General features: G+C 41.3%; 1 protein-coding gene across 13 annotated transcripts in view; it reads left to right on the top strand.

The window, feature by feature from the left end:
• Positions 1 to 20,469, top strand: part of szt2 (SZT2 subunit of KICSTOR complex) — a 154,746-nt gene extending 134,277 nt beyond the window's left edge. For 10 of the 13 annotated variants that reach the window (XM_044198544.1, XM_044198540.1, XM_044198549.1 and 7 more), the window contains 8 exons: positions 1,223 to 1,288; positions 4,244 to 4,457; positions 7,877 to 8,054; positions 8,149 to 8,271; positions 14,025 to 14,541; positions 17,223 to 17,333; positions 18,378 to 18,446; positions 18,527 to 20,469. In XM_044198544.1, the coding sequence (XP_044054479.1) occupies positions 1,223 to 1,288; positions 4,244 to 4,457; positions 7,877 to 8,054; positions 8,149 to 8,271; positions 14,025 to 14,541; positions 17,223 to 17,333; positions 18,378 to 18,446; positions 18,527 to 18,670 (1,422 nt within the window). In that variant the 3' untranslated portion in view covers positions 18,671 to 20,469. Of the gene's footprint in view, positions 1 to 1,222; positions 1,289 to 4,243; positions 4,458 to 5,165; positions 5,289 to 7,876; positions 8,055 to 8,148; positions 8,272 to 14,024; positions 14,542 to 17,222; positions 17,334 to 18,377; positions 18,447 to 18,526 lie in introns of those variants that run through there. The other 3 variants (XM_044198545.1, XM_044198548.1, XM_044198550.1) reach the window with 2 other exon arrangements.
• Positions 20,470 to 27,564: the final 7,095 nt, after the last annotated feature.

Genomic DNA, 27,564 nt, shown 5'->3' with positions numbered 1-27,564 from the left:
TCATTTTGGCATTGGGAAGCACTTTGTTAGTAACCTGTTAGCATCAACCCAAATATAACACAAGAAAAGTGAAGGCGCTCACAGTTCGTTCAGTTCGAACTTCGTCGTGTTAGACTGCTGGATGTCAGCCTTCAACACATTCTGTGCAGATCGGGATTCAGTTAATTGTCCCGGGCCCACCCGGGGTCTGAAGAGAAGTGTGGACTGCAGAAAGGGCAGAGGGCAAGAGAGCTGGGCTCCGGACAGATGGCCCGCAGGCCACCATCCAGGCCAGTCACAGAACTTTAAGGGTCTGCACAGTATTGAAGAGAAGACTAGACTATTTTGGGCCTTCTCGGTTTCTCTGTTTTAGTAGTCTTTTGTCCAGACACGCGCGACACTTAATTATTTTCCTGTTCTAATTCTTCCTAAAGAATCACTTGTTTGCTAGCAGTTACCAGGTCAGTGTTATGCCCATATTCTTCACAGGAATGTCTTTTCTGAGAGGTGTGCAGAAGAACGGGGAAGAACCAACCCCCCCAGCAAGCACACATTAGGCCTGACCTTCAACATTCCAATTTACATCTCCTTTCTGGATTAGTTCAGTTCCTGTGTCAAAATCAGCATGTTGAAATAAACTTCAGACAGGATGTTTGGGGGAAGTTTATCTTTGAATTCTCACAGAGCTTGTTCATGAGTCGGAGGCAGGCTGTTCAGGAGAGGGCATCACTTTTCTGTGGAGGAGTTAAATTGTTCATCATCATGCATACTACAGCACAAAACAAAGCAATTGGGCTGCTGCTGTGACACTGCACTGGTAAATAATGATAAATAAGGTGATATTATGCGTAGGGGATTGCCTTGGCACCACAACTTAATGAATGTAGCAGAAAGTATGTAAATATATACACGCATTGGTGTTTCACACTCGAACTGCTGTAAATACTGTGCCCACAGCGCTGACTAGAGGTTTTAGTAGTCGACTTCTCGACTGGTCATAAATAGTGACCAGATCTACAACAGACATGATTTTCCTGTATTGACCTCAGGGCACCAGTCTTATCAATTGGACGTCCACAGCTCTAATGTGTGTATGTAATATGTGTCTCATTGCATTTGTATAGTATGGAAAAGGGTTGAGAAACCATGTTCTTATTTATTCCTATAGTATCTCTTCAGTCTTCCTTTCCATCCATCTGTCTGTGTGTCTGCCTAGTCCCACCTCATGTCATCTCTCCATCAGGGCAGCCTCCTCACCAAACCTCGTTGCAAGCCGTTCCCAGATGCCACCCCAGTATCTGACTGTGCGGTATGTCCCAGCCATTCTCAAGGGAGGGGTGTCTCACTACAATCAGGCTTCACCCCTCCCCGCCGCTCTGCTTGCTGCCATCAGTCCTGGTCTCTTCCTTTCCAAATCTACATGTCTGTGTTTTTGTCTCTTCGGGAATGAATGGGTTCCAGTGTTTAATGAAGTGTGCTTTCATACCTGTGGGAGCTACAGGTGCTACAACAGCAAAGCAAGTACCAGGGCTAGCTGGATGTAGGGTCTCAATGATTGGTTTTACTTGAGCAAAGGTCAGGTATTAAAATATCTTCTTTTTCTGAGGTTCAGGCCTGAGTCAAGCTCCCCTGTGATTTCCTTGTCCTCCTTGACTTTCAACAGGCTGTCTGTCTCCGTGCTTGCTGGTTTGGATGTCGTGGGTGTCTCAGCTTGTGATTTTCTAAGTGTCCGTGCAACCACTGTTGTCCCCTCTGCCCTTTCTCTGATAATCTTACTATACTTCCTCTTGCATCTTTGGTAGCCGGGGGGTTGACTGGACCTAGGGCTTTCTTCCAGGCCTACTTACACTATCAGTTCCAGTATTTCTTTGGGCTTAAAGGGTCAGTCATTGAATAACATGGGGCTGAAAACTGCTGCTGCTCTGCTCGCTATAGATGATCATGTAGACAGTGAAATCGGGTTGGATTTCCTGGCACTGAATTGGTTCAAATCCTGTTTAATTATAGAGATTACTTTATGTCAATGACTACATGTCTGAGCGAATAAAAATTATGTAGAGTTCCCCGGGGTTAAGTTCTAGGGCCTCTTCTGTTCCAACTCTACATGCTCCCACTAGCTTAAATTAGGCAAAACTACTTAGTGCAAGTCAGTGATCGGATGTGCTGAAAGAAGGAATTTGAAGACTGTAGCAATGTGGGGGAGCTACATTCTAAAATGAAAAAGGTAAATATGGTGGGTAGTTTATAGGCTCATTCCAATATTTTTATACTTAATATTGTAAACTTAAAATGTATCATTTCACAATTTACATGTTTCATATTCTAATCACATGTGAAACACCATCTCACGTGAAAAAAATACATACTTGCACATGTGATTTTCAGATATTTCACATGTGAACACATATGAAAACATCAATTTCACATTTACAATCACGTGCACCGATTGACATACGATTAAATGCACATACACGCCCATGTAAAACCGTGTTTCACATCTGATGAATTCACATATAGGCAAGATTCTAATTTGTTTATACAGAACTAAAGTTGTGGACTACTGTTGTCGCTGGTCTTTTCACGGCCCACCATCCATTTATCAAGATGAAAACAGGCATCTAATGTCTGACCTAATGTTTGAAATTACATACTGAAAAACCTACAAAATGGATAATTTCTTTCAGGAAGCAGACAAGGTAAAAGGTATCAGACACCCAAACAAAATCACAAGTGAAATGTAATTCACATTATTCAGAATGTTTGCGATATTTCACAACTTTATGAGCTCAGTATTTGTAAAATCTAAGACAATCAATCCACTACCACATTACAAATATAGTGAAAATGAAGGAATTGATATCTAAGAAAGACCTAGAGAGGTTTGTCCACACATTACTTTCAGCAGTCTAGACTACTGTAGTGGTGTCTTCACAGTCAGATAGTTGCAGCTCACTTAGAACAACAACACATTACTGCGGGTCTCAGATCACTGTACTAGCTACCTATGTGTAAAATACTAAATAATAACTATTAATTTCCACCACAATTATTATTGTTTGTATGTGTATAAAATACATGTTTAATTATTTCTGTTTTTCCAGGACAGGGAATGCAGGGGTACAACCTCAAAGTGAAATGTCATTTTTAAGTTGACATGACTGTTCTTGTTTTGTGTATTTTCTTCTTCTTCTATGACCCCAAATGATTACAGCTTCTCCCATCAATGTAGCCACTGTCATTAACTTCCCTTCACTGAGTGAGGCTGACAGGAGACAAGCTTCAGCCCCATGACTCAACCTAACAATTTGTTCTTGTCAAAGTTACACAGGGTGGTTAATTAGCTAAAACATGAACCGTTTGGGATTACAGGTTAGGAAATAATACTATTTTAGCTTGATAGTCAAGAAGACACACACATGAAATGTACTACCTCTGAGTTAAATAGATCTCTGTAGTCTCAGTGGCTTCTTGGCTCCATAGATGGCAGGCTAAGAGGTCAGACTTAATTTGTCTGTCAGACAGCGGGAACACCATGGGGGAGAGAAAAGTTCATGTTCATCTTTTCATTCCTCTGTGCCAAAAGGATATTCTTCTTTCGTATCTCTGCAGTGTGCTGAGGCAGGAAAAGTTGTTAAAAGGTTACTAGCTAAAGAGAGCTATGCAGTTTTTCTTGCCTCTTTGATTTAATAAAGCCTATTTGTATATGTTCCAGGCAAATGGTCCAGATGAAAGTAAACACAGTAGCATTTAGCTCTCCCTGTAAACTCTTATTGTGCTGTAATTAACTGCACACCATAGCCTCTCACTGCAGCCATTTGCATTTGCAATTAATGCTTTTGTCAGTCCCCTTTTGATGTTGGATTTAATTAAATAAGATGCTATTGAAACTGATTGATATCAAAGTTGCTTAACAAAAGGCTCTCACAAAGGAGCAATTGGAGTCACAGAGCAGCAGGGCCTTAAGGTGCACAGCACAAAGCAATCAAAGCTGGGAGCAGCTGGAATCGCAGGGTGTTCCCCTTCAAATGTAAAGCAGGTTCACTAGTGGATCATTACACAGATAACCATTCAGAGAGAGCGGTGTCTGCCAGATTCTATTCATTTTCCAGAGTGATCCGTGTATTGAAAATGGCCAGACCTGAGTTTGGAGTTAGAGTACCTTCTGCAGTTGAGAAAATACTTGTTTGCTGTGACTTCTTTTGCCCTGTGATTGTCTGCTAGTCATTCTGTGCTGGTAACAACTTTGTCCACCCCTCTGTTTTAGCTCTCCATGCTCTTCACTGAGGAGTGTGATAAGGTACGGGACCTGATGCACGTGCACTCCTTCAGCTACGACTTCCACCTGCGAGTGGTTCACCAGTACTTGGTCGGCTGCCACATGACGCTACGCCAGGGCTACCAGCTCACCGACTTCCTGGACGACTTCATCTCCCATCACCCAGACATTCCCAAGTTTGGCCGCAACCACGTCTTCCAAGGTGACTTTGGTGTAAAGTAATATTTCAAGTCACCTTGCGACTCCAGTTGCTCTGGACATCTAGAATCACCATCAATAGGCAGATACACGAAAGGTTACCACTGGAAAGAGCAAACTATCATCCAAATGACTACATCAGAATACCATGTGATTAACTCACAGTGGATAAAGAGGAGAAAGTTAGCTATTATTATAATTAGCTGTTTATGCAAAGAACTGTATGTTTTTATAATTAAATTGGCCTACAAATACTTACCAAATTGAACACATATCAAGATTGCGCCTATTTTACTAACACCAGCTTCCCTAAATCATTGCTTCATATGGAGCTTTGGCCATTCAGAATGGCTGTTATCATTGCTGCAAGATAAGTATATTATTACCAGCAAGTCAGGTGACAAAGAAAGTGGATTGTTTAGTTGAGATTTTCAAATTGGATTTAAGAATTCTTCTGTTATAAAGCATTAAGGTGTCCCTAGTATTAGTATTACAGTTAAAGTCAGTGTTTTGATGTGGCTTTGTCAAAGACCATTGCTCCACATGATTTTCATACATGTCTTGGTGATCTTTTAAAAAGGCTTAAGTGGTGCAAAAACAATGCAAATTGCCTTCACAATGCATTATAATCTAAGTAAGTAATGGTATTTTAAGAGTAACACCCTAGGCTAATAAACCTGGTTGCTACATGCTCTGTCCCCACCCTCTGCAGAAGAGCACCTCACAATGTACCATTGTACGACATTAAATCACAGATGGGTGAGGTCACAAGTACAACAGACCACACCTGACTACACTCAGCTGTAATCATGGGTGTGACCTCTCAACCCAAGAGGTCAGTACAACGGTGCTTTTCCTCCAGACATGATTCGATGCAAAGTTCCTCTTCTCTTTAACTGAACATACATGGTAATCCCACATTCAACATGGGGTACACCACAAACAACACTGTTACTTTAAATCATCTGGCCATTTTGGTGGCTGTTGGACTAATTCCACTTCTATATTTTACTTTTATATACTTTTGTATACCCCTGTATCCACCATGGCAACGGCTCCGCATCTAGATGCGGCGACCAGTAGCTCCCTCAAACTTTGCTGCATTTTTGTTTTAATTCGTTATTTTACCGCCTTTTATTATTGAAGTACGTACAGTAATACACTCATCAGCATCGGAAAAGGAAGTGCAGGGATTGGATTAAGTGCAGCGGACCTTGAGACGATCAATGCTCACGGCATCTCCCGGCCTGACAACCAGACCAGCCGGGCCAAACGTCACCACAAGCGGTGTGACCGAAACAGGAAGAGAAGAAAGAGAGGTGGCATACGAGCTAAGGTAACCCAGGTTGGACCTAAGGCTATTCCACTACCCACTCTACTCCTGGCTAATGTCCGGTCGCAGGAAAATAAAATGGATGAGATAAGACTCAGGCTAACTCAGCAACGCAAAATCAGAGACTGCTGTGCCCTCATCTTTACAGAGACCTGGCTGCATCACAACATCCCGGATGAAGCTATCCCACTCAACTGGCAGAGCTTGTTCTGCGCTGACAGAACACAAGACTCTGGTAAGACAAGAGGAGGCAGTCTCTGTGTTTACATCAATGATGCTTGATGTGCAAACGCAGTTAAAGTGGATGGACATTGTTCCCCAGATGTGGAATTTTTATTGTTAAGATGTCAACCATATTATCTGCCCAGAGAATTCACCAGTGTTTTTGTTGCTGCTGTTTAGATTCCTTCAGATTTATGTAAATTCCACCAGCTTGTCCACACCCCCACCAGGGGAACAAATATTCTGGACCATGTGTACAAAGACATTTCTGGCAGCTACAAAGCCCTCCCTTGCCCCCATTTTGGTCATTCAGACCTTATTTTCCCGCTTCTCCTGCCTACTCACACCCAGCTGATAAAAATGGTCAAACCATCAGTAAAAACAGTTAAAGTGTGGACAGATGAAACTACAGCATCTCTACAGGACTGTTTTGAGCACAGACTGGTACATGTTCAGAGAGGTTGCCACCCAGGAGAACCCTGTCAACCTTGAGGAATATACATCATCAGTGATATCATACATCAGCAAATGTGTTGATGATGTGGTGATCACGGAGACACTAAAATCATTCCCCAACCATAAAGCCTGGATGAATGGAGAGGTGAGGGCTCTACTCAGAGCCAAAAAAGCTGCTTTACAGTCAGGAGGCAAGGAAGCTTACAACACTGCCAGAGCAAGACTGAAAGCTGGCATCAAGGAGGCAAAGCTGAGACAAAAAACATCACAGGCCCCCATCATGTGTGAGGCCATGTTACCAGATGAGCTAAACACATTTTATGCTCGTTTTGATCTTCCCAACAGTCAGCTGTCAAGTCTCAGTATCCACAGCAGATGTGAGATGAATTCTGAGAGTGAATGTGAGTAAAGCTGCTGGGCCTGATAACATCCCTGGCCGTGTACTAAAAACATGTGCCAATCAGCTAGTTGATGTCATTACTGACATTTTTAACATATTGCTGTCACAGGAGATTGTTCCCACCTACTTCAAGACAGCCACCATCGTCCCTGTATCTAAAAAGTCTTGTTGATTTCAGCTCAGCATTCAACACAGTCTCCCCATGAAACTGATTGGAAAACTTAGCACTCTGGACTTGAGTACCACAGTTGTAGTAGTTGTAGGTTCCTGGGAATCAGCATCACAGAGAACCTGACATGGTCCTCTCACATCTCCGCCCTGGTTAAAGCTCAGAAAAGGCTGTATTTCTTAAGGAAACTTAAGAAGGCAAAATTCCCGTGCAAAGTTCTTGTTAACTTTTACAGAGGAGCAACAGAAAGCTTCCTGACTGGAAACATCCCAAACTGGCATGGGATGTGCACGGCCCAGGACCGGAAGGCTCTGCAGCAGGTGATTAAAACCACTCAGAGGATCATGGGTACCAACCTACTGAGCATCAGTGATATTGAAGAGGTGTCTGCGCAGAGCCCAAAGGATACTAAAGGACAGTACCGTCTGGAAAGAGATACAGAAGTATCTGTTGCCGTACCACCAGACTACCCTAGCAGCTTCTTCCCTCAGGCTGTGAGACTGCTAAATTCATCCTCAGCACTCCACCATGTAAAATAGTTTTTATTTCTATGACTTATATATTCACTAATCTACTGTATATCATTTTTGTACATAACATTTGTTTTTAAGTAGAATAAAGGGAATTCTCATTATACAACCCTGTGTTGTAAAATGATCACTAAATCTATCTTGTGTCTTGTTTTAGCCTCACCAGGAGGTCTTTCTGAGTCACTGAAGAGATAAAAGATAGATATTTGCATCATGTTCACATGAAGGGTTTTAAAGCACTGTGGGTGTGCAGGAAGAACTGGGATATCTTGTGATTATCTTCCTGAGAGTCTCTGATCCTTATGTACGTCAGGGAGCTTCTCCATCTCCACGGGGATGATAACAGCTCACCAGCTGTACAACTACATCACTGACCATGCTAGCACCTACAGCATGAAGCCACTCCGCATGTCCAAGGCTGCAGTCACCACTGACAACAAGAAAGGGACGCCTGACCTGCACGAGTACGCACTAGTGGCTCTGTGGAACAGGTAAAAATACATCAGAATCAAGGAATAAATATATTATCCTTACATAAGGTACTTCATTTCAACCTTCTCTTTCTTCTTGTCTTTCGTGCTTTAGTTCGGGTTCTTACAAGGATCTGGAGGGCCTGCACCACCATGATGACTTTGATGTGTCCCTGGTGGTGTGCCATAATGCCGCTCCATTTGAGGAACAGTCAGACGGGGAGAGGCATTTGCTGAGGTAAAGAAATATGATAGAACAGATTAAGGAAGACACATAGCTTAAAGTAATAACTAATAACAATACTTGTTGGTCTGACCAGACCCCAGCACTACCATAACATCATGACTCACTATTTCACGCTGTTTTCATCTCAATACATCACACTTCAGTGGTGTACACTAGAACAGCAGCTATTGATTATTTTAGTAATCGAGTATTCTACCAATTATTACATCAATTAATTGAGTAATCGGATAAGAAATACTTTTGCTTTATTAAAGAGCAATAGTAATATGTAAAAGGGTAAATAAGACAGGTCTCTTAAAGTGAACAACTAATTGGTTTCCTTTTTAGAAAAATCTACATTTCTATTGCTTAAATTGCATACAAAAATATTATCTGTCAAAACTAAACCCATTTAGTGAATGTAAGTGCCATATTACATTCTGGGTTTTAAAGTATTTTCTTTCTGAAATGCAAAAATAAACACCTTTTGCTTTAAAAAAAAAAAAAACGTATGTTGGGATTTACAATGGGTAAAGGGGGGGCACCCACTTGTGTAGGTGCGATCAATTAATTATCAGAATTATCAAAGATAATCATAAATAACTTTTAATTAATAAAGTCCTTGGGGGCACCACTCTTCTTAAAGATGAGAAATGATAGCCAATTAATTGATTCATTCTCAAACTACACTAAACTATCAATTTGTAACTCAGATTAATAATTACATCAATAACTATAACCAGAATTACCATTAATAGCTTGTAGGATGAAGGATTTGGAGATCAACATAGCAGAGGTTGGCAAATTACTCACTCTTGTTCAACATTAAAGAAACAAGCCTAATTATACACAAGCATTTAGTAAAAAGCTAATAAAGCAAAACACACAATATGAAGACTAACTCTACTAAACTACAGAACAAAGGGTGTGTGTGTGTGTCTGTGTGTGCAGGTCTGGGTGCACACCAAAAGGAATGTGTGTGTGTGTTTCTTTGTTCTGCCTCCGTATGTCTCACGAGCATGAACCAACGTGGTCAGGTACTAAGGAACATGTGAGCGGGAGCTTAAAAGTTTCTCTCTGCCGTGTGTGGTTGTCTTTAAAGGGCCAAAATAGAGGCGTATCTGTATGATCTGTTTGTGTCAAGTTAAAAGGAGTTAGTTAGCATGCAAAGACTGTCTGTGTGGAGCATAACATAAACTAACATCAACTTAGCTGTGGCTGAGAATTACGGTTACAATAATAACCTCACATTAACCATGGAGAAGATCACAACAATAAAACCTCAATGAAAACACATCACTAATGTCACATGTACAAAAGTCAGTCAGTCAAACAGTACTTTGCTTAGCTATATATACAAATCAAATTGAGTATGAGAATACAGGAACTGTGACTGTTTTGATAATAAATAACATGAATGAAGCTCAGGCTTTCACAAACTGACTGCAGCATTATATTTTCTTGAGCAAAACCTAGCTAATTTAGGGACATCATAACTAGCTACCACATTGATTTATGTAACTAGCCATTACATATAGCCATAATTAACGTAGTCTACATTCTTTACTAGCCTTCATATAGCTTGTGTCGGGTCGCTCTGTGACTGGATGCTTTCTGCTGAGATGCTGAAGCACAGACGTCGTGCTGTTGTGGTCGGCTCGTTCAGTTTTCCAGTAGACACACTGTACAGACTTCTCTGGCCTGTCTCTTCTCTGCGGCTCTCGCTGTTTTCCTCCTTTTTGTAATCTGTGCTGTCAAATCCCACCAAAGACGCTCTGAACCATCTGTGATGCGTCAGCGCGTTGTGCAACAGTAATAAGCATCCGTGCCAAACACAGTGCACTGTGTGGAATTATATGGATTAAACGAAGCCTTGATTCAAATAATTTGAATTTGCTAATAGACAGAAAATTAAAAGTCAACATTTGCCTGTTCCAGCCTCTCAAATATGAGGATTTGCTGCTTTTCTCTTTTTTGTATCATTGGAAATTGAATATCTTTGGGTTTTGGACTCTTGATCAGACCAAAAAAGCTATTTGAAGATTTCACCGTGGCTTGAAATTCTATTAATTCAACGATTAATCAATGAATTGAAATAAATATTTACTTGACAATGAAAATAATTATTCTTAACAGCCCTAGTTTTGTTGTTATCAGTTGTCCTTATTGATACCTAATCTAAAGTAGAGTCTGAATGAAACTGGATTTTGAGGTCAGTATGGATATTTGAGAGTTTTAAAAAATCTGACATTTTGCCAACTATTATTTTTATTTAATTTTTTTACAGAAACAAACACCACAAACTTTTTATCTTTGGTAAAGATCCCTTAGGTTTGGTTACTAAAGAATTGCACTGAGCGGAACATTTTACAGTTGAAAAATAAACTCATCAAAGACATTAAACTTGGCATGGCATATTCACATTATTGCAGAAAAACTGCTTTTACGCCGTCTCCTCATTATTGTGTATGTGGTGTGTTGCGACAGCTCTGCATGGATGGCCGCGGTGCGCCGAGCAGAGCTGAACTTTGACCTGAGCTGCGCTGACCTTTGTGGGCACAGCCAATCACAGTTGACCACTGCTTGAACTTAAAGATGGAAACTAATTAGCCGACTTGCACTTCTCAATTTTCAGAACTGAATTTTCCAAACTCACCTCATATCAAGACCATACAAAAAAGACCTATTCGCTGGGCAAAATATCAGCATGCAGATGCAGCTATTTTCGTCTTTTTTGGAACTTCCATACAAACAAAAACAACTCCTTCTGCTCTGTATTTACAATTTCACCCTCCTCCTCCATGTTTTCTTGTCACTCTGCGGCGGTTGGCAAACCAGCTTAGAGGAGCATTACCGCCACCAACTGTCGCTCTCCCGTCACGTGAGAACGTGGTAAGCAGTCCTGGGGTACATCCCAAGTCTCTTATTTGGTATTTCCTCGATCCTCGCTTGAACCGGAAGTCGTTCTGGTCAGCCATCTTGCAGGCTGACCCAAAGCTCTTATTTCTGCTCAGAGGAGCGAGGAGGGATCTCTAATAAACGAGGATTTATGAGAGAAGCCTTCATGGAAGCCTTTCACTGGCCGAAACCCCCCCTTATTGGATATCAGTTATTGATTGGATGCTGCAGCTAATCAGACTGATCTCAAGATAGATCACAACATCACTGGAGTTTCATACCGGAGTGAAGACACATTCGGTCACATGTGAAGCTGATAATTCCTGAGCGTCGGGTTTGATATTTACATAATTTCAATTTTCCCTAAAACATTTAGCCTAATTATAAATAATTTCCAATGTTCAAAAGACACCATAATCATATTCTGGGTTTTTCAATAATGAATTCACAATCAGAATATCAATAAATACAGATGCAAATAATGAATAAATAATATAGAAATATGGAAACTATTCCTGTGCCTCTGAGCAGGACACAGTTCACAGTATAAATACAGAATGCAGGTTGTTATTTATGTTCAGGTGTTTAACAGGTAACAGGCTACAGAGAGAAAACACTGCTGCTCTGGCAGTGCTAACTGTGTGCCTTCATTAGTATTAGCACAGTGCACATGTGTGCAAACTCCATCAAAAGTTTCTACAGCTGTTAAAGCCAACTGATCACAGCTGGATCAGCTGGATCCATCATCAGAAATGGATGTCGCTTCACGTGACGTTTCAGAGGAAAGGATGTCTCATTTCTCTAAAAACATATTTCCTGGCTTCTTCTCTCCTCGAATGCATCTCTCCACGCATCCCCGGTGGGAGGGACTATGCAAGGAAAAGTCGCAAGAGAGGAAAACGTGGATGCAATTAAGAGACTTGGGATGCACCTCTGCTGCCCAAATCACGTTACCTTGCGAGGCAGCTGGATTAGCGAGATCACGCGAGAATCCAGCCCTGATTTGCCCCGAAAATGTAGCAGAGACACGGGATAGCTCCCGTGGTGGACAAAGTATTGCCTGTCAGTGCCTGATCTGCACCGGCTGCCCGATCCATTCTTCATTTTTCAAATCAAGGTAACAAAATGGTTTTTAATCATTGGAAATTTAACAGTTAACTAGTATGTAATAGAGAATTTACTGAACACTTAGTGCCCGATCCGTTCTGCACATGCACGTACTTATTCTGCCCAATTTGTACCACGCATGTGAGATCTTACTTGACAGCCAGTGAGTTTTTTTTAACTTTTTAACACAATATTAAACTATTCAGTAGTGAGTTAAAAATAGAGAACTCTACAGAGGATTACACTGTGATTTCAAAATAATTTATTATTATATACTGTGATATATATTTACAACAACTTTTATGACATACTATGAACATGTGTTTTTCATATTTTGAATGAACACAGAATTAAAACAAAACAGAATTACGTTTTTTTTCTTTTTTAATTACAAATGAAGTACAGATTATCCGATGATTCACAGACCAAACTATCACATTTCCAATGATTAAAAACCATTTTGTTATCTTGAGTGCGAGTAGGAGTGTTTTACGTTCACTCATTCACATGACGAGTAATTCTGAACAGGCACATTTGCAGTAACCTTCTTTGACTGACAGAACCACATTTGCACATGTGCAGAATGGATCGGACAGCTGATACGGATCGGGCACGGACATTGCCAAATCTCTCCCGGTGGACACATTTCTACCGTTGCACAGTACATACCATCATATTGCCCAACCCTAGGCGGCTCTGTTTAGTACAGCTCCACCAGGAGTTCCAGAGTGGTAAATACTGCGCCTACCAGTGCGGAACGTGCAGCACAAGTGTTTTTCCACTGTAATGTGAATACGCCTTCACTGCGAATATAACAGTAGATTTTAAACTAAAGATATATACAGTATGTCCACCAGAGTGTGCTGACAAGTTTACTCTTACACTGTCAAATGTCCCATCTGTCTTGGTCGCAGTTCTTTTAAAAACAGTTAAAACAAGGGATCTTTATCAAAATTGTTTGCTGATGTTTTGTGTAAAAATACAAAATTTAATATCGACCAATATATTATCAGATTTTTTAAACTCTCCTGCCTTTCCTGTCTCTCTCTGCAGCTGTCACTGTCTAATAAAGGCAAAAATGCCCAAAAAATAGTCTTTAAAAAAAACTGTGGGACTATGTCACTTTTGAAAGAAAAGAAATAACATATTCTGCCTCACATATGAAAAGTTATATTCTATTTTATATTATAAAACACAATGTTGCTCAGTTCAGTGCACTCAGGGGTTTTGCTGCTACAGCCTTACTTGTCCCTGGTATGACCAGTAGCTTATGGTTGCTAATGTTAACAAACTTTTAATAGATATTGCTGCATAAGTGACATGACTGAGTCAGTCCACTGACTTGATTACCCTTTTTTTACTTGTACTACTGTTACACTGTGCTTCAGCATGTCACAGATAAACATTTCAATTATTTTATCACAAAAGTAAAACAACCTGTTTGTTGTTTCCTGTTTGTGGCCCCATCCCACTCGCTCTCATTCAGGTAATGATGAAGTCTTTAAAGCCACTGACTCAAAAGAATCTTGGGAAATGAAAGGAAAATGAATTCCAATATCATGTAAATACAGCTTTAGGCCACAGTGGCAGCTAGTGTTGCTTTAAATGGATGTTTGATGGTTAAAATAGCCAGCCATTCATGTTTATGTATTAATTTACATAATTAAGCTGTTGTTACTTATCAGCCAACATATACAGCAATACAGATATTTCTGTGATAAGCCAAAATCGGCTGATGTATCATATACCTTTATGTGTAGGTTGCGGTTCTATGTGATCATGACCAGTCAGAGAGAGCTCTTCCCCCGCCTCACTGCTGACATGTGCCGTTTCAAGAAGCTTCCTCAAATCCACCGTGATCCTGGTGAGCTGGGTGGCCGGCTCCCCCCAGATCGAGCAGAGGCCTGCGGGTCACGTGGTGCCGAACAAGACCTCTGGGAGGAAACATCATCTGAAGCTGCAGCCGCCTCGGCCCCCAGCGATGGCAATGAGTTTTACCCTCTGGCGGGGGGTGGACCAGAGGCTCAGGGGCTGCTCTACCCCTCCCCTCTGTTCCCTCTGCTCAACAACGAGGTGGCGTTAGCCCGCAGGCAGATCCAGGCCAGTGTGGAGCAGGCCATGGGTCACTGCCGCAGGGATAACCTGTGGAGGAGGTTGTTCCACGGAGAGCACCTGGCCCTGGACAAACTGAAGCTGACCAAGTTGTCATTCAGCGAGCTGGAGGAGCTGCTGGAGGCTGTGCAGAGCCGCTCGGTGGGGGAGATCGACCCACAACTGGTAAGATTCCCACCTAAGCCTTTCATTTTGCCTTCATCCATATGTGAGTGCACATATCAAAGCCTGGTAAATAATAATACAAGTTTGCCTTATTACAACGTGGGTTTTTCTTTTACATAGTTTTGGCCGTCTGCTACTAAGGTGGGGTATATTAGGTGGCGAGCCAATGAGCCAACTGTCCTTTAGTATCCTTCTCAATATCACTGATGCTCGGTAGGTTGGTACCCATGATCCTCTGAGCGGTTTTAATCACCTGCTGCAGAGCCCTCTGGTCCTGGGCCCTGCACATCCCATGCCAGTTTGGGATGTTTCCAGTCAGGAAGCTGTCTGTTGCTCCTCTGTAAAAGTTAACAAGAACTTGACACGGGAATTTTGCCTTCTTAAGTTTCCTTAAGAAATATTCAATTCAATTCAGTTCAATTTTATTTATATAGCGCCAATTCATAACAGAAGTTATCTCATTGCACTTTTCCTTTAGAGCAGGTCTAGACCGAACTTTTTATAATATTATTTACAGAGACCCAACAAATCCAGCCGTTTCTGAGCTTTCTTTACCAGGGTGGAGATGTGTGATGACCATGACAGTTTCTCTGTGATGCTGATTCTTATATTACTTTATATATTAAATTATTCTGTAGTTTCTTGACCGATGCTCCTGTAGGTGATGTTTGGTATGTCAGCATGTTGTTTGAGATGTCACATGTCAAACAGCTTACAGATGCTGTTCATTGGCATTCAACCTAATATGAGCCACCTGTATAGCAGTGTGTCTAATTGTAATTGAACTGACTTGAGATTTCCTCCTCCACCCCAACACAATGGAGGTGAATGGTGAATTTAAAAACTGAACAGCAACATCTCTTACCAGAAACAGGGTCCCTGTTACTGTGGATAATCCACATCCTTTCATAGGAACTACTTTCTACTGAAGAAATAGTCCCTATGAAAAGAGTTCATGCTGTGAGTGCCACAAACTAAATTCCATTGTCCTCCATTGTATTGTGATGGCAGCAGAAAGACAGATCAAAACCAGTGTTAATTTTGGCAGCTATTTTATATTCAGTCTTAGTCTAGATGAAATTGCTTATTAGTTCTAGTCACATTTTACTCATTTTTATCCTTCGGACGTTTTAGTCGTCAAAGTCATTACATTTTATTCAAAGTGTTTTCTCTCTTTAAACTAAACTAATTCATTACCATTAAAATCACACTAGTGCTGAAACAATTAGTCGTTAATATGCCTACCTGGCCTCAGAGCTAAGAAGTCATACACAGATATCTTCCAAATATATTGCTGTGTAGTCAAAGCAGCAACAGTCTGACTAGAGAGTGATTGCGATGCATGTTCAGGGCTGACATTAAGCTTCTTCTGGTAAGGATGCTGTCCAAATATATAAATAAATAAACTCGCAGGCTATAAATGTTACAGCAGCAACACGTGATGCGCACTGACACGTTAACAGGTCTGAAAAGCCAACACGGTTGTTCCCCATATGTTTCACTCCAGCGACAGGACAATACATGAAAAAGCATTTCACTCGTGCGACCAAAAAGTTGAATTGTCCCGGACAAGTTATAACATTAATAGTCGAGCCCTGCATGTTTCACTCTCAAGCTTTGAAGCTAGCGAACTGACGTTAGCTAACACATGAACCCAGCCAACGTTAGCCTGGAAGCCAGGTTCATTCATTCATTTATTACCACAAACTGAACATTTGTTTTGTGAGAAAAACTGGCTTCCAGCCAGGCTAAGCCAACGTGACTTCCTAGCAAATTTGCCACAAGTTGACACAGCCGACTGCCCAGTAACACTGACTTAACGTTAGCAGATGTATATGCTTAGTTAACATTAGGACTTACAGATAGTGCCTTCAGGTGTCTCTTCAGGTTGGTTGTATTCTTCCCACCTAATTTGAGCATTGTGTTTTTCTTTCTGCCGAATTCTAAATAAAATGTGTCCACAGATCTGTTCTTTCATTCTGATGTTGTTGTCATTAACTCGCTGTCTGCACACGTCACATCAGTCTGCTCCCCTCAGTCACTAACATTTTAGTCCCGTCTCGTCACTGAAAACAAAACATACATTTCATAAATCTATTTTTAGCTCATCAACGTCTCCGCTTCGTCATGGGAAAAGGGTCGTTGAAAAACATTTTTCGTCCTAATTTTCGTTAATGAATTTAATGCTGCTCAAACCTGGGCAAATCTAACCAAAACTATCAGCATGGACAGATACCACTAGAGGAAAGTGAGAAGATATGGGTTTTCATTATGTTATTTGGGTAAACCCTTTCAAAATTGTCCAGCTCATGCAGATACAAGGCTGTGCAACACCAGTCATGGCCTCATTAAAGAGCGCAGAGCTGAGTCAACCCTTTTCACAGAAACTGGCATATTGTATCGATTTTGTATTGTGTGGTCTGGGATATATTTCGCTGAAACAATCTGCAGTGGAGACTGTCATCAGCAGATGCACTGTCCTAATCACAACACAGCCATGACAGCAGACACATACTTTATTACTTAAACAGGAAGCTCAGCCGTTAAAAAACAAGCTTTTTATAGTGATCGGCTGTAACATTTCACTTGAACTGAATGTGCAGTACAGTAGAATGAAACACTGTCCTCAGACATGGTTTATGATGAATGACAGGCAGGTTGTGTGTGATGTGTTGCTGCAGGACTGTTTCCTGACCATGAGTCCAGCCTGGTACCAGAGTCTGATCAAAGTCCTGCTGAACCGCTTCCCTCAGAGCTGCAGACACTTCGACGACAGCGGCATCCAGTATCTGGTGAGAGCTTATGAAGCATGGTCACAAATAACTGACTGAGATGGACCAACCAAAGGTGAAACTAGTGCAACCAGTGTTTTCTGGTTTTTAGTGGTTTGTATTATTGGAGGTTACAAAGTGTCACTTCACCAAGTCACCCAAGTCATCTTCAGCATTTGAAAGAAGTTTAAAACTGAGAGCTCAGTGTTTAAATGTAAAAACAGCACTGTAGAGCGCTGGTCCTTCTCGAGGCGATACGTATGGGATCCTTCAGAGCTTAGGAGAACACGCATTCGATTTGTACGCGAGAAAGCTGCCTCGTTTGTAGAGACTGACACACTATGACCACTGACCTCTCACTTCCGCCCTTTCCCTGTTATCCATTTTATTAGCTGCATCTTTTTTGTCAAATGTTTTTTATACTAGAAGGCTCAGTCATTTCCTCAAACAGCTGCTCGCTGTAGTTTTTATCAAATGTTTATGTTGCGGATGAATCCACATGTGGTGCTGTAGTGAGTGTTTGGGGCAGCAGGACGGTGTGTGTGGGACTGAGTGTGTGTGTTCGTGGTGATGAGGGAACATGTCAGCCAGTGCAACAGTGCGGCTCGCTGGTGTGTTTTAATAGTTTCTGGACAGCAGTGGAGCTCTGCGGCGCTTGTTAATAGGATACATTCATTGTTGGTGCAGATCTGCACATGGGATTTGTTGACAATGAGAAAAATTTAGGACATCACCAGACTTACGCTATTTACTGTATAACCAATGGTCATAACATGACCTTACAGTATACAGTACTTCAGTTATCCAGGAGAACCCATTGCTTCTGTGTTGAGGAACATTGTAGTTCTGAGTAAAAGAAAACTTTCAAATAGGAATTCAGTGGAAGAAATACCTCCAGAGCCAGCAGCTGTGCACAATTTGCTACTGTTTGGTCCATACCTACTAACTGTCAGTATTTTACATTTTACATCACAAAGATCAAAAGGGTAACTATCTTGTTAGTAGACAGCTTCACCTTTAAAAATGTCCATCTCATCTGCATCCATGTCTGTCGTCTTGTTTCAGGCTGTTCTGAACCAGAAGTTCACTGACTGCTTTGTTTTGGTCTTTCTGGACACCCAAGCTGGAAAAACAGTGAGTTATTATACTGATAGGATTTCTATTATTAGTATACTATAGTTGTGCAAACATCTTTTCCATTTTCTTCCTCCCAGAGTTTAAAGGTCGTGTTTCGGGAACCGCTGCCGTCGCAGCCGCAGGCCAGCAGCAGCCCTCCTCCTCAGCTGGTGTCCATGTATCATCACCTGGAGTCTGTCATCAACACCGCCTGCTACAACCTCTGGACAGGACTGTTATAGAGCTAATCAGTGCTGGACTTACCTCAACTCATGTCCATGTGACCACGATGGACACATGGACACAGGAAGCAACAGTAGAGGAAAACAGAAGACGAGACGTCTTGCTAGCATGCTCTCCCAGCTAAGCTTCATACCGGACTGATGTTGTTGCTACACAGGATGCATATAGTAGATGTTTTTACAGGTTAGAAAATTGATACCTGCCCCAAAAAAGACTGGACCCGACAGACACCCAAACACACCCAAACCTGGTGTAGAGTTCCTGCATCAGTTAGCCCACCCAGCCCCAAGCCAGCCGGGGAAAATCTGATTAAAAACGAAATGACTCCTAACTGGTGTGTAGAAAACCTCCATTAGCTGGTTCAGTATTCTTAATCCTCTGATATACTTGCTTTTAACTAAGCATTCATGTGTGCATGATAACCCCATATATCCTGTTTTCCTTCGTTGGTTGTGTGCAGGAATTACCACTACACGTCCACAAGGCTGGCGGCAGTATATGTGTGGTTGTTATAGTTTAATAAAATATCAATATATCTTAATTAGATTATGTGTCAGCCGTTGATGATCCCACCCTGATCTGCCTCACAGTGGATAAACCTTTTATCCTCCAGGTACACAGAGTAAGCAGCTGCAGCAAGTGTATCACAAGTATTAGGGCACTTTAATGTTTCTCTTGATGCTGTGCCATTTTTTTCTGTGCACATATGAAGTGCAGAATATGTATAAACGGCCTATAGTGAAGTTCATTGTACCAGGGTTTCCCACAGATATATACATATATCACACACACACACACATATATATATATACACACACACACACACACACACACACACACACAGCAGTTTGGATTTACTGAATCTGATGCTTCATGTTGAATGTTGAAATGCAACATCAGTCATAAGCAACCAACAGTGAACACTTCTGGTTATATAGCTGCACAGGTTTCAAACTCCACAGCTTCATTAATCGGTCTGAATTATCTTGGATATTGTGCCTTCTGATAGCATTTTTTTCCTAGCTCTTCATACCACATCAGTGTTTTATGAGTGAGAGACCGCTGAGATGTCAGTGTACAGAGTGGGAAGGCTTTATATTAGATTTTCAAGTGTCAAACCTGTTGCTCACTTGAACCCCACTGTTGTATCTGGTGCCCTGAAGTGCCTTTCTCTGTTTATGTAAGCCTCTTTTTTTTTTTAGTGATACGTTGTTCCATCAGCTCTGCATAGAAGATCTTTGGAAATACACACTCCTGATGTCGATTTGGAGAATGTGACAGAAACTGCCTTTAATAAGAAAGAAAATGGGTCATATTAACGTTTCTGATTGCATAATAGCATGCCACATGTCATCAGCAGCGTTTCCAAAGCATGTTCAGGGTGATGAGCTGGACTTGTGTTGCTTATTCTGAAACAGTGCAGCTGGTAATCATACCTCAATTTACAAGAGGGCATGAAGCCGGCTGGATACAAGAATGTGACATGTAGCTTGATATTCATTGCAATACCTTCATTAATGACATACTCAGCAGCCTTAGATTTCTACACATTTCCACTGGAAGGAAACCAAATACATGTTTGAGCTTCTTTGTGGATGTAGTTCTCACTGCTCAGAGAATTCATTCTGAATGTTCAACACTGGATTCACCATGCAAAATGTGAACTGGAACAAAGTTAGCCCTTAGCATTGACTCTGTAATATAAACACTGCACCGTCTCTAACTCTATAATGTATATTATGTATATACAGAACACTTTATACAGTATGTGAAATACTAAATAAAGCAGTAGGATGAATGAGAATGTGTTGAATCGTTTTTACATTAACACAAGTACAAATAAATAGGATATGTGAAAATTTGAGATGGATGGATGCTTAGAATATGAGGGAAATAAACCTCTACTTGGTAGCTTATAGGGGACTATATTAAAATGATAATGTAAATTTTGAAATTAAAATGTAATTCCACATATGTGTTATTTGAGTAAAAATGAAAATGCAGTAATCCAATTTTCATTTTAATTTCCACAGACTTGTATGGGTGTTCTATGATCATATTGAAATGAAAATGGTAAAGCTGTAATTTTCAATATGAACAATGTAACTTGATTTTCCATTTATGCAAGCAATATTTAAGTCACAATTAAAATGACATTTTCTAACAATTTGAAAATGAAAACGGCATTTGACATTTCGTTTTCAAAGACATGACCCACTGTACACTGGACAATATTCAGATGCAATAAGTGAAACAGCACCTCTTATGTCTATTGCATTTACATTTACATGTCACCACGCTCTTCTGGGGTCAACATGAAAATGAAGCCTGTCAGTGCTCTCATCAAGGCGGGGCTTCAGTTAGGACGTCACTTGCCTGAACATCTGCTGCTTTGCTCATGTGCGTAGTCCGCTTGAGGCAGAAAGGCGAGAAGGCGGCCAGGCCTCCCAGACTGCTGTACAGAAACACAACTTTAGAACTTAACTGATTTTGGTTAAACTAGCGATATGGGACGCTGAATTTGATGAATTATGTTGACATGACCTTGTTTGATTTATTTTGTAATATAAATTATCTGAAATGTTTCTTTCCCTCAAAAAAAAGAAAGGAAAAATGATAAAACCCTGAAGTGGAGTCTTTCTGGGGTTCGGGCCTCCCTGATTACCATGGACGTGGGAAGCAGGGGTACTGAGGGTGTTACAGCACCCCCTACAACCAGGCATTATAAAAACCATCAATTGATTAAAAAAAAAAAAAGTGTGCAGCAGAGAGAGAGACGGAACATGCAAATATGGACAGAAGTGTTGACATGAAAACTTTCTCTACAGTTCTGTGGTTTATCAGTGAAGTGTATGAACTACACTGCAGACTGGAGTCTCTGTTAACAATGACAGACAGACGTTATATCTGCTCACCTCCTCTGAAACGTCTGTGTCCACACTGCGCTGCATTATTATGAACTATGATGAACTGGTCGCGGGTCACATCTCTCTCCCATCCAGGCGTAGTCTCTCCCCCTTCATCTCCTTGCAGTTCTCATGCATTAGTTCCTGTTGTTGACTGTAGTTGCTGTGGCTGCTTTGACATTCAGCGGTGTGAAAAAGTGTTTGCCCCCTTCCTGATTTCATATTTTTTTGCATGTTTGTCACACTTAAATGTTTCAGATCATCAAAGAAATTTAAATATTAGTCAAAGATAACACAAGTAAACACAAAATGCAGTTTTTAAATGAAGGTTGTTATTATTAAGGGAAAACAAAATCCAAACCTACATGGCCCTGTGTGAAAAAGTGATTGCCCCCTAAACCTAATAACTGGTTGCTCCACCCTTAGCAGCAACAACTGCATTCAAGCTTTGCGATAACTTATAATGAGTCTTTTACAGCGCTGTGGAGGAATTTTGGCCCACTCATCTTTGCAGAATTGTTGTAATTCAGCCACATTGGAGTGTTTTCAAGCATGAACTGCCTTTTTAAGGTCATGCCACAGCATTGTCAAGCTGCATGGTTAGACACTTAAAATTAGTGAGCTGGAATGTCAAGGGTTTAAACCACCCCATTAAATATCAATAAAAAGGGAATTTTAAACTGAAAAGAGTATATTGCACAGCAGTATTAACACAGAATATTGCACAATTATGTCAAGTATTGCAGTGATGTTAATGATCAGTGTCCAGTTTAATGACTTAGGGTCATATAGACTAACACTTAGAGGGAGGAGTTAAAGAGTTTGATGGCCACAGGCAGGAATGACTTCCTGTGGCGCTCTGTGGTGCATTTTGGGGGGATGAGTCTTTCGCTGAAGGTGCTCCTTTGTTTGACCAGCACGTCATGGAGTGGGTGGGAGACATTGTCCAAGATGAGAGTCCAGCTCCACTCCCACAATGTCACAGCCTCCTCAGAAAATAGAGGCGGCTCTGGCCCTTCCTGTAAAGAGCTTAAATATTCTTAGCCTAGTCCAGTTTATTGTCCATGTGTACTCCCAGGTACCCCCTGGATGGAAACCGAGGTCACTGGTGCCTTGGCCCTTCGTAGATCTACAACCAGCTCCTTTGACTTTGTCGCATTGAGCTGCAGATGGTTCTGCTCACACCATGAGACAAAGTTCCCCACCACAGCCCTGTACTCAGTCTCATCACCACCACTGATACATCCCACCACAGCAGAGTCATCAGAAAACCTATGAAGATGGCAGGACTCTGTGTGGTAGCTGTGGTGTCTGTGGTGTAGATGGTGAAGAGGAAGGGAGAGAGGACAGTCCCCTGAGGGGCCCCAGTGTTGCTGACCACGCTGTCTGACACACAGTGCTGCAGACGCACATGCTGTGGTCTGCCAGTCAGGTAGTCAACTTCAAGGACTGCCTTCTTTCACCTACACAACATTGCAAAAATCAGGCACATGCCGAAAAACTAGTGCTTGCATGTGCTGCGCATGTGCCAACGTGCATGCTGCCTGTTGCTGTTGCTCCGTCTCGTCGTCTTACTTTTTCCAACTTTTAGCTTTCCTTTTTCTTATAAAACTTGAATAACTTTTGTGTAAGTATAATTTAAACTACGCTTTTTACGAAAATGAGAGTAGAGAGTGTTTTTTTGGTATTTTGTTTCACCGTGGAACTTCTTCTCCTGCTACTCGGTCAGGGTACCGCTGCAGAACAGCTGTTTGGCCGCATTGTTTACACCAGGGAACAGCTGATCGCGCTGAAGCTGAGCGGCATGGCGCCCAGGACAACCGATGTCCCCACTGAGATCTGGAGGAGGACACACCGAGGATGCAGAGGTGGAACGAAGCGGCGAGGGAAGAGAGGGGTCCAGACAAAAGAGACTGAAGAACAAGAGATTTAAGCCGTGTCTGCCTTCTTGGACTCTCTGTCGGTGGTGTCAGAGAGGAGGATGCTGGCCAAACTACATGCCATGCCTTGGTCTCCCACCCACTCCATGACGTGCTGGTCAAACAAAGGAGTTCCTTCAGCGAAAGTCTCGTCCCCCCAGAATGCACCACAGAGCACCACAGGAAGTTATTCTCCTCACCTACAAAGCTCTTAATGGTCAGGCACCATCATATCTTAAGGATCTCATAATACCATATTATCCGACTAGAACACTGCGCTCCCAGAATGCAGGGTTACTTGTGGTTCCTAGAGTCTCCAAAATTAGAATGGGAGCCAGAGCCTTCAGTTATCAAGCTCCTCTCCTGTGGAATCAGGTCCCAGTTTGGGTTCCGGAGGCAGACACCATCTCTACATTTAAGAGTAGGCTAAAGACTTTCCTCTTTGATAAAGCTTATAATTAGAGCTGGCTTGGGTGAGTCCTGCACCATCCCTGAGTTATGCTTCTATAGGCCTAGACTGCTGGGAGACTTCCCATGATGCACCTCTTTCCTCTCTCCTTCTCTCCCTCTCCATCTGTATGCATTTTTATCCCATTACTGCATGTTACTAACTCAACATCTTCTCTCTCCCGCAGTTCTGTGCTTTCTCGTTTCTCTCCTCTCTCCTTCTGTCGCTTTCAGCAGGTATTTCTGCCTCCAGAGCTGCAGAGTCTAGATCTGTGGTTGTGGACTGCCTACTGCCCCCGTGTTCCTGCTCGACAACCGCTACTACAGTTGTTGTTATTGGCTCTGTTACTGATGCTGACATTATTCTTCCTATAGCTGTCATTCCTATTATTACTAATTTATTAATATTAACACTATAATTACTATTCTACTATAAAAAAAAATTCTACGTGGGCTTTGCATTGTGCAACCCTAACCCTATCCCCTTCCCCCAAACCCCCTCCCTTTCTCAAAACCTAACACGGCAGCGGCGGATGGCCGCCCACATTGAGTCTGATTCTGCCTGTTAAAAGGAAGTTTTTTCTTGCCACTGTCGCCAAATACTTGCTCATGGTTGTATTTGTTGGGTCTCTGTAATTAATATTATAATGAGTACGGTCTACACCTGCTCTATAGGAAAAGCACAATGAGATAACTTCTGTTATGAATTGGCGCTACATAAATAAAATTGAATTGAATTCCTGCCTGTGGTCATCAAACTCTTTAACTCCTCCCTCTAAGTGTCAGTTTGTATGACCCTAGGTCACTAAACTGGACATTGGATCATTAATATCACTGCAATACTTGAAATAATTGTGCAATATTCTGTTTAATACTCCTGTGCAATATATTCTGTTCTCAGTTTAATTTATTGATATTTATTCAGATTTCTGTTACTGCTGTGCAATATCCACCATCTCATAATCATCTACAAGCTAAACTTAACTTGGCAGTACTCATTATTGCACTACTTATTACTTATATTCTTACATTGTATTATACTTATCAACCTCTAAATCCACTTTGGTACTTACACTTATTTTAGCTTTTATACTTTATATCCACTTTTGTACTTAATTTATCTTACCTGTATAAAAGCGTATTATATTTTGATTTGCTTAGTACTTCGATTCCTTCTATTCTCAAGTGTGCTTTGACATGGTCTTCTCAATTACTGTCCTTCAGGTGGAGTGATTACTCTCCTCCTGAGGATGTTCTCTTTTATTTCTTGTGTTAGGCTTGGTCTCCTCCCCTGAGGTGGGGTATTCTCCGATTGATTAAGCCTGTTGCTATACAGGTGTTGGGGATGTGGTTTGACCTTTCAGTTAACTGTCATATAGAGGTCAGGTTTCTTGTTTTTGAACTGTTGTACTTTTATATTTTTATGCCTGTTGCATTTCCATTACATGCTTCAGTTTGTCTTTCTTGTTGCCATAGTATATTTACATGGCTGGCAGAGCATCCAGCTTACAGCTTTTATTACTTCTATAGCCCACTATTTGATTTGCAAGATGAGTTGAATGGAATGAATGAATTTTCCTACTAGTTTCATAAAATGTTTTTATTAATCCTAATTTGTGTAATACTCCTAATACCAGTAAGAGGACGGTCAGAACTGCAACTGCTAACAACCCCCATTTAACCTTCTCAAACATTTGTCTGACTTGATACCAAACTGACATAAAGGTTTCTTTAACGCTTGTTACAAATTTCTTTGAGCCTTCTACTGTGCCTGCTACTGACACATAATAGGGATCAAAGTAACTGGCTTTCCATTTCTTATTAGGGATCCCACACAAGGTGGTAAAATCAGTGGAATTGTGGCTTTGCAGATTCCATACATTTTTTTTAATTGTTTTCCCTTTGCGCCTCCTATTTGGAACCAGGTGTCTTTTTTGCCATTGGGCCTTCCCCAAGATGTATGCATTTGGGGATAGTGTATAGGGGGCCCTATCATTATACAGCCCCTTATACTGTGCATAGATCATGCCATTACTTATACCATACCAAGGTTTGTCCTTATGGAACCATTCCCACAGGCGTCTATTTCATTTTCTCCCTTGGGGAGTGGAAATTCCGTGTGTGATATGTTTTTATCACATACTGATCTTTCCCTAAACAATGTGGAAGGGCTCGGGTTGGTTGTTCTTACAGGACTCCTGAGAACAGGTGCCAGTCGTTTCCTATCTTTCGCACAACCCGGGTTAGGATAATATCTTTTTGGGGTAGAATTTTTTGCTCATGGGTGTATGCCCAATTAAAGTAGTAGCCCCGCTGTCCTTTTTTTCAACTATATCGGGGGAGTGGTTCTTTCATACAAAAAGTGAATATATTACCCATTATATCTGGATCTATTCCTAGGGTGAAAGTGTGCCGTGCTGGGATACTCTTTGTCATCACTACAGGAGGAGTAAGGCTGATATTACGTGCGGTTACCGGTGAACCTGTATGGGGATTATAAATTACAGTACCTTGGTGTTTAATTTTTGTGTCGTGCCAGTGTAACAAGTCACCTCCAGTATGTGTGGCTACTGCATCATAATCCATACGTCTACAGGATGAGATGCATTAAAGCAGTGATACTCAATTTACGGCTCGCGGGCCAAATCTGGCTTGCGATAGGGTGCTGAGTAGCCCGCCTACCATTTTCTAATTCACAACGAAAATAAAAAGGATTTTTTATGATTATTTTTCAGGCATTTTTGCCTTTATTTGATAGTGACATCTGCAGAGATAGACAGGAAAGGTGGGAGAGAGAGAGGGGATGACATGCAGCAAAGGCCCGCGGGTTGGAATCGAACCCGATTGCTATTGAGGCGCCCTGAAAACCAAATTATTTTTATTTTTAAGGCAGAGGGCAGAAATGGAAAATAGTTTTATAGTTGCATTGTATGATGTAGCCTCCTATCTGCGTTCTACCGCACTTGAACACTTGAATTGTTTTATTATTATGTCATATTGCAAAACTGTTGCTATTGTTTATGAATTAATTTGTATTGTTTATTCTAGATAATATTTGGCCATTTTTTAAATCATTTTGGGTGGATTTTGAGCAATTATTGGGCTAAAACATCAAACCAATCAGGCAACACTGAAGGCTTTCTGGCAGAAACAGGCAGGGCAAACTACTCCCATTTGCCGCGGGACTGGATTTGCCTCTTGGTAAAGATGAGTGAGGACAGCAAACATTGAAAGGTTGACAATGAAAACAGGCAATATAATGAAAAATGGACAGATGAATTTGCCTTTATTTTGCGACCTCATACCAATCCTAAACCACTGTGTTTAATTTGCCAAATGACAATTGCTGTATGCAAGGTTGCTAATATCAGGCGCCATCACGAGTCAAAACATGCAAGCTTCAGTGCAGTGTTCCTGCGTGGTAGTACCTGTCAGCGCGTTCGTTTAATTGCAAAAGAAAAGTCTGGAGAGAAGCTATTCCTTAATTTGGCATTTATTAAATAATTGGAGGATCAAAAGCATCTTGTACAAGGATCTTTTCTATTCAGAAAACCACAGTCAGCAAGCTGTTAATCTGTAGCCATCATCCTAAAAAAGAATGCTATTCTTAACATTACACAG

This window comes from Siniperca chuatsi, linkage group LG6 (assembly GCF_020085105.1).
Source record: "Siniperca chuatsi isolate FFG_IHB_CAS linkage group LG6, ASM2008510v1, whole genome shotgun sequence".
NCBI lineage: Eukaryota > Metazoa > Chordata > Actinopteri > Centrarchiformes > Sinipercidae > Siniperca > Siniperca chuatsi.
This window is presented reverse-complemented; position numbering and strand designations above follow the sequence as displayed.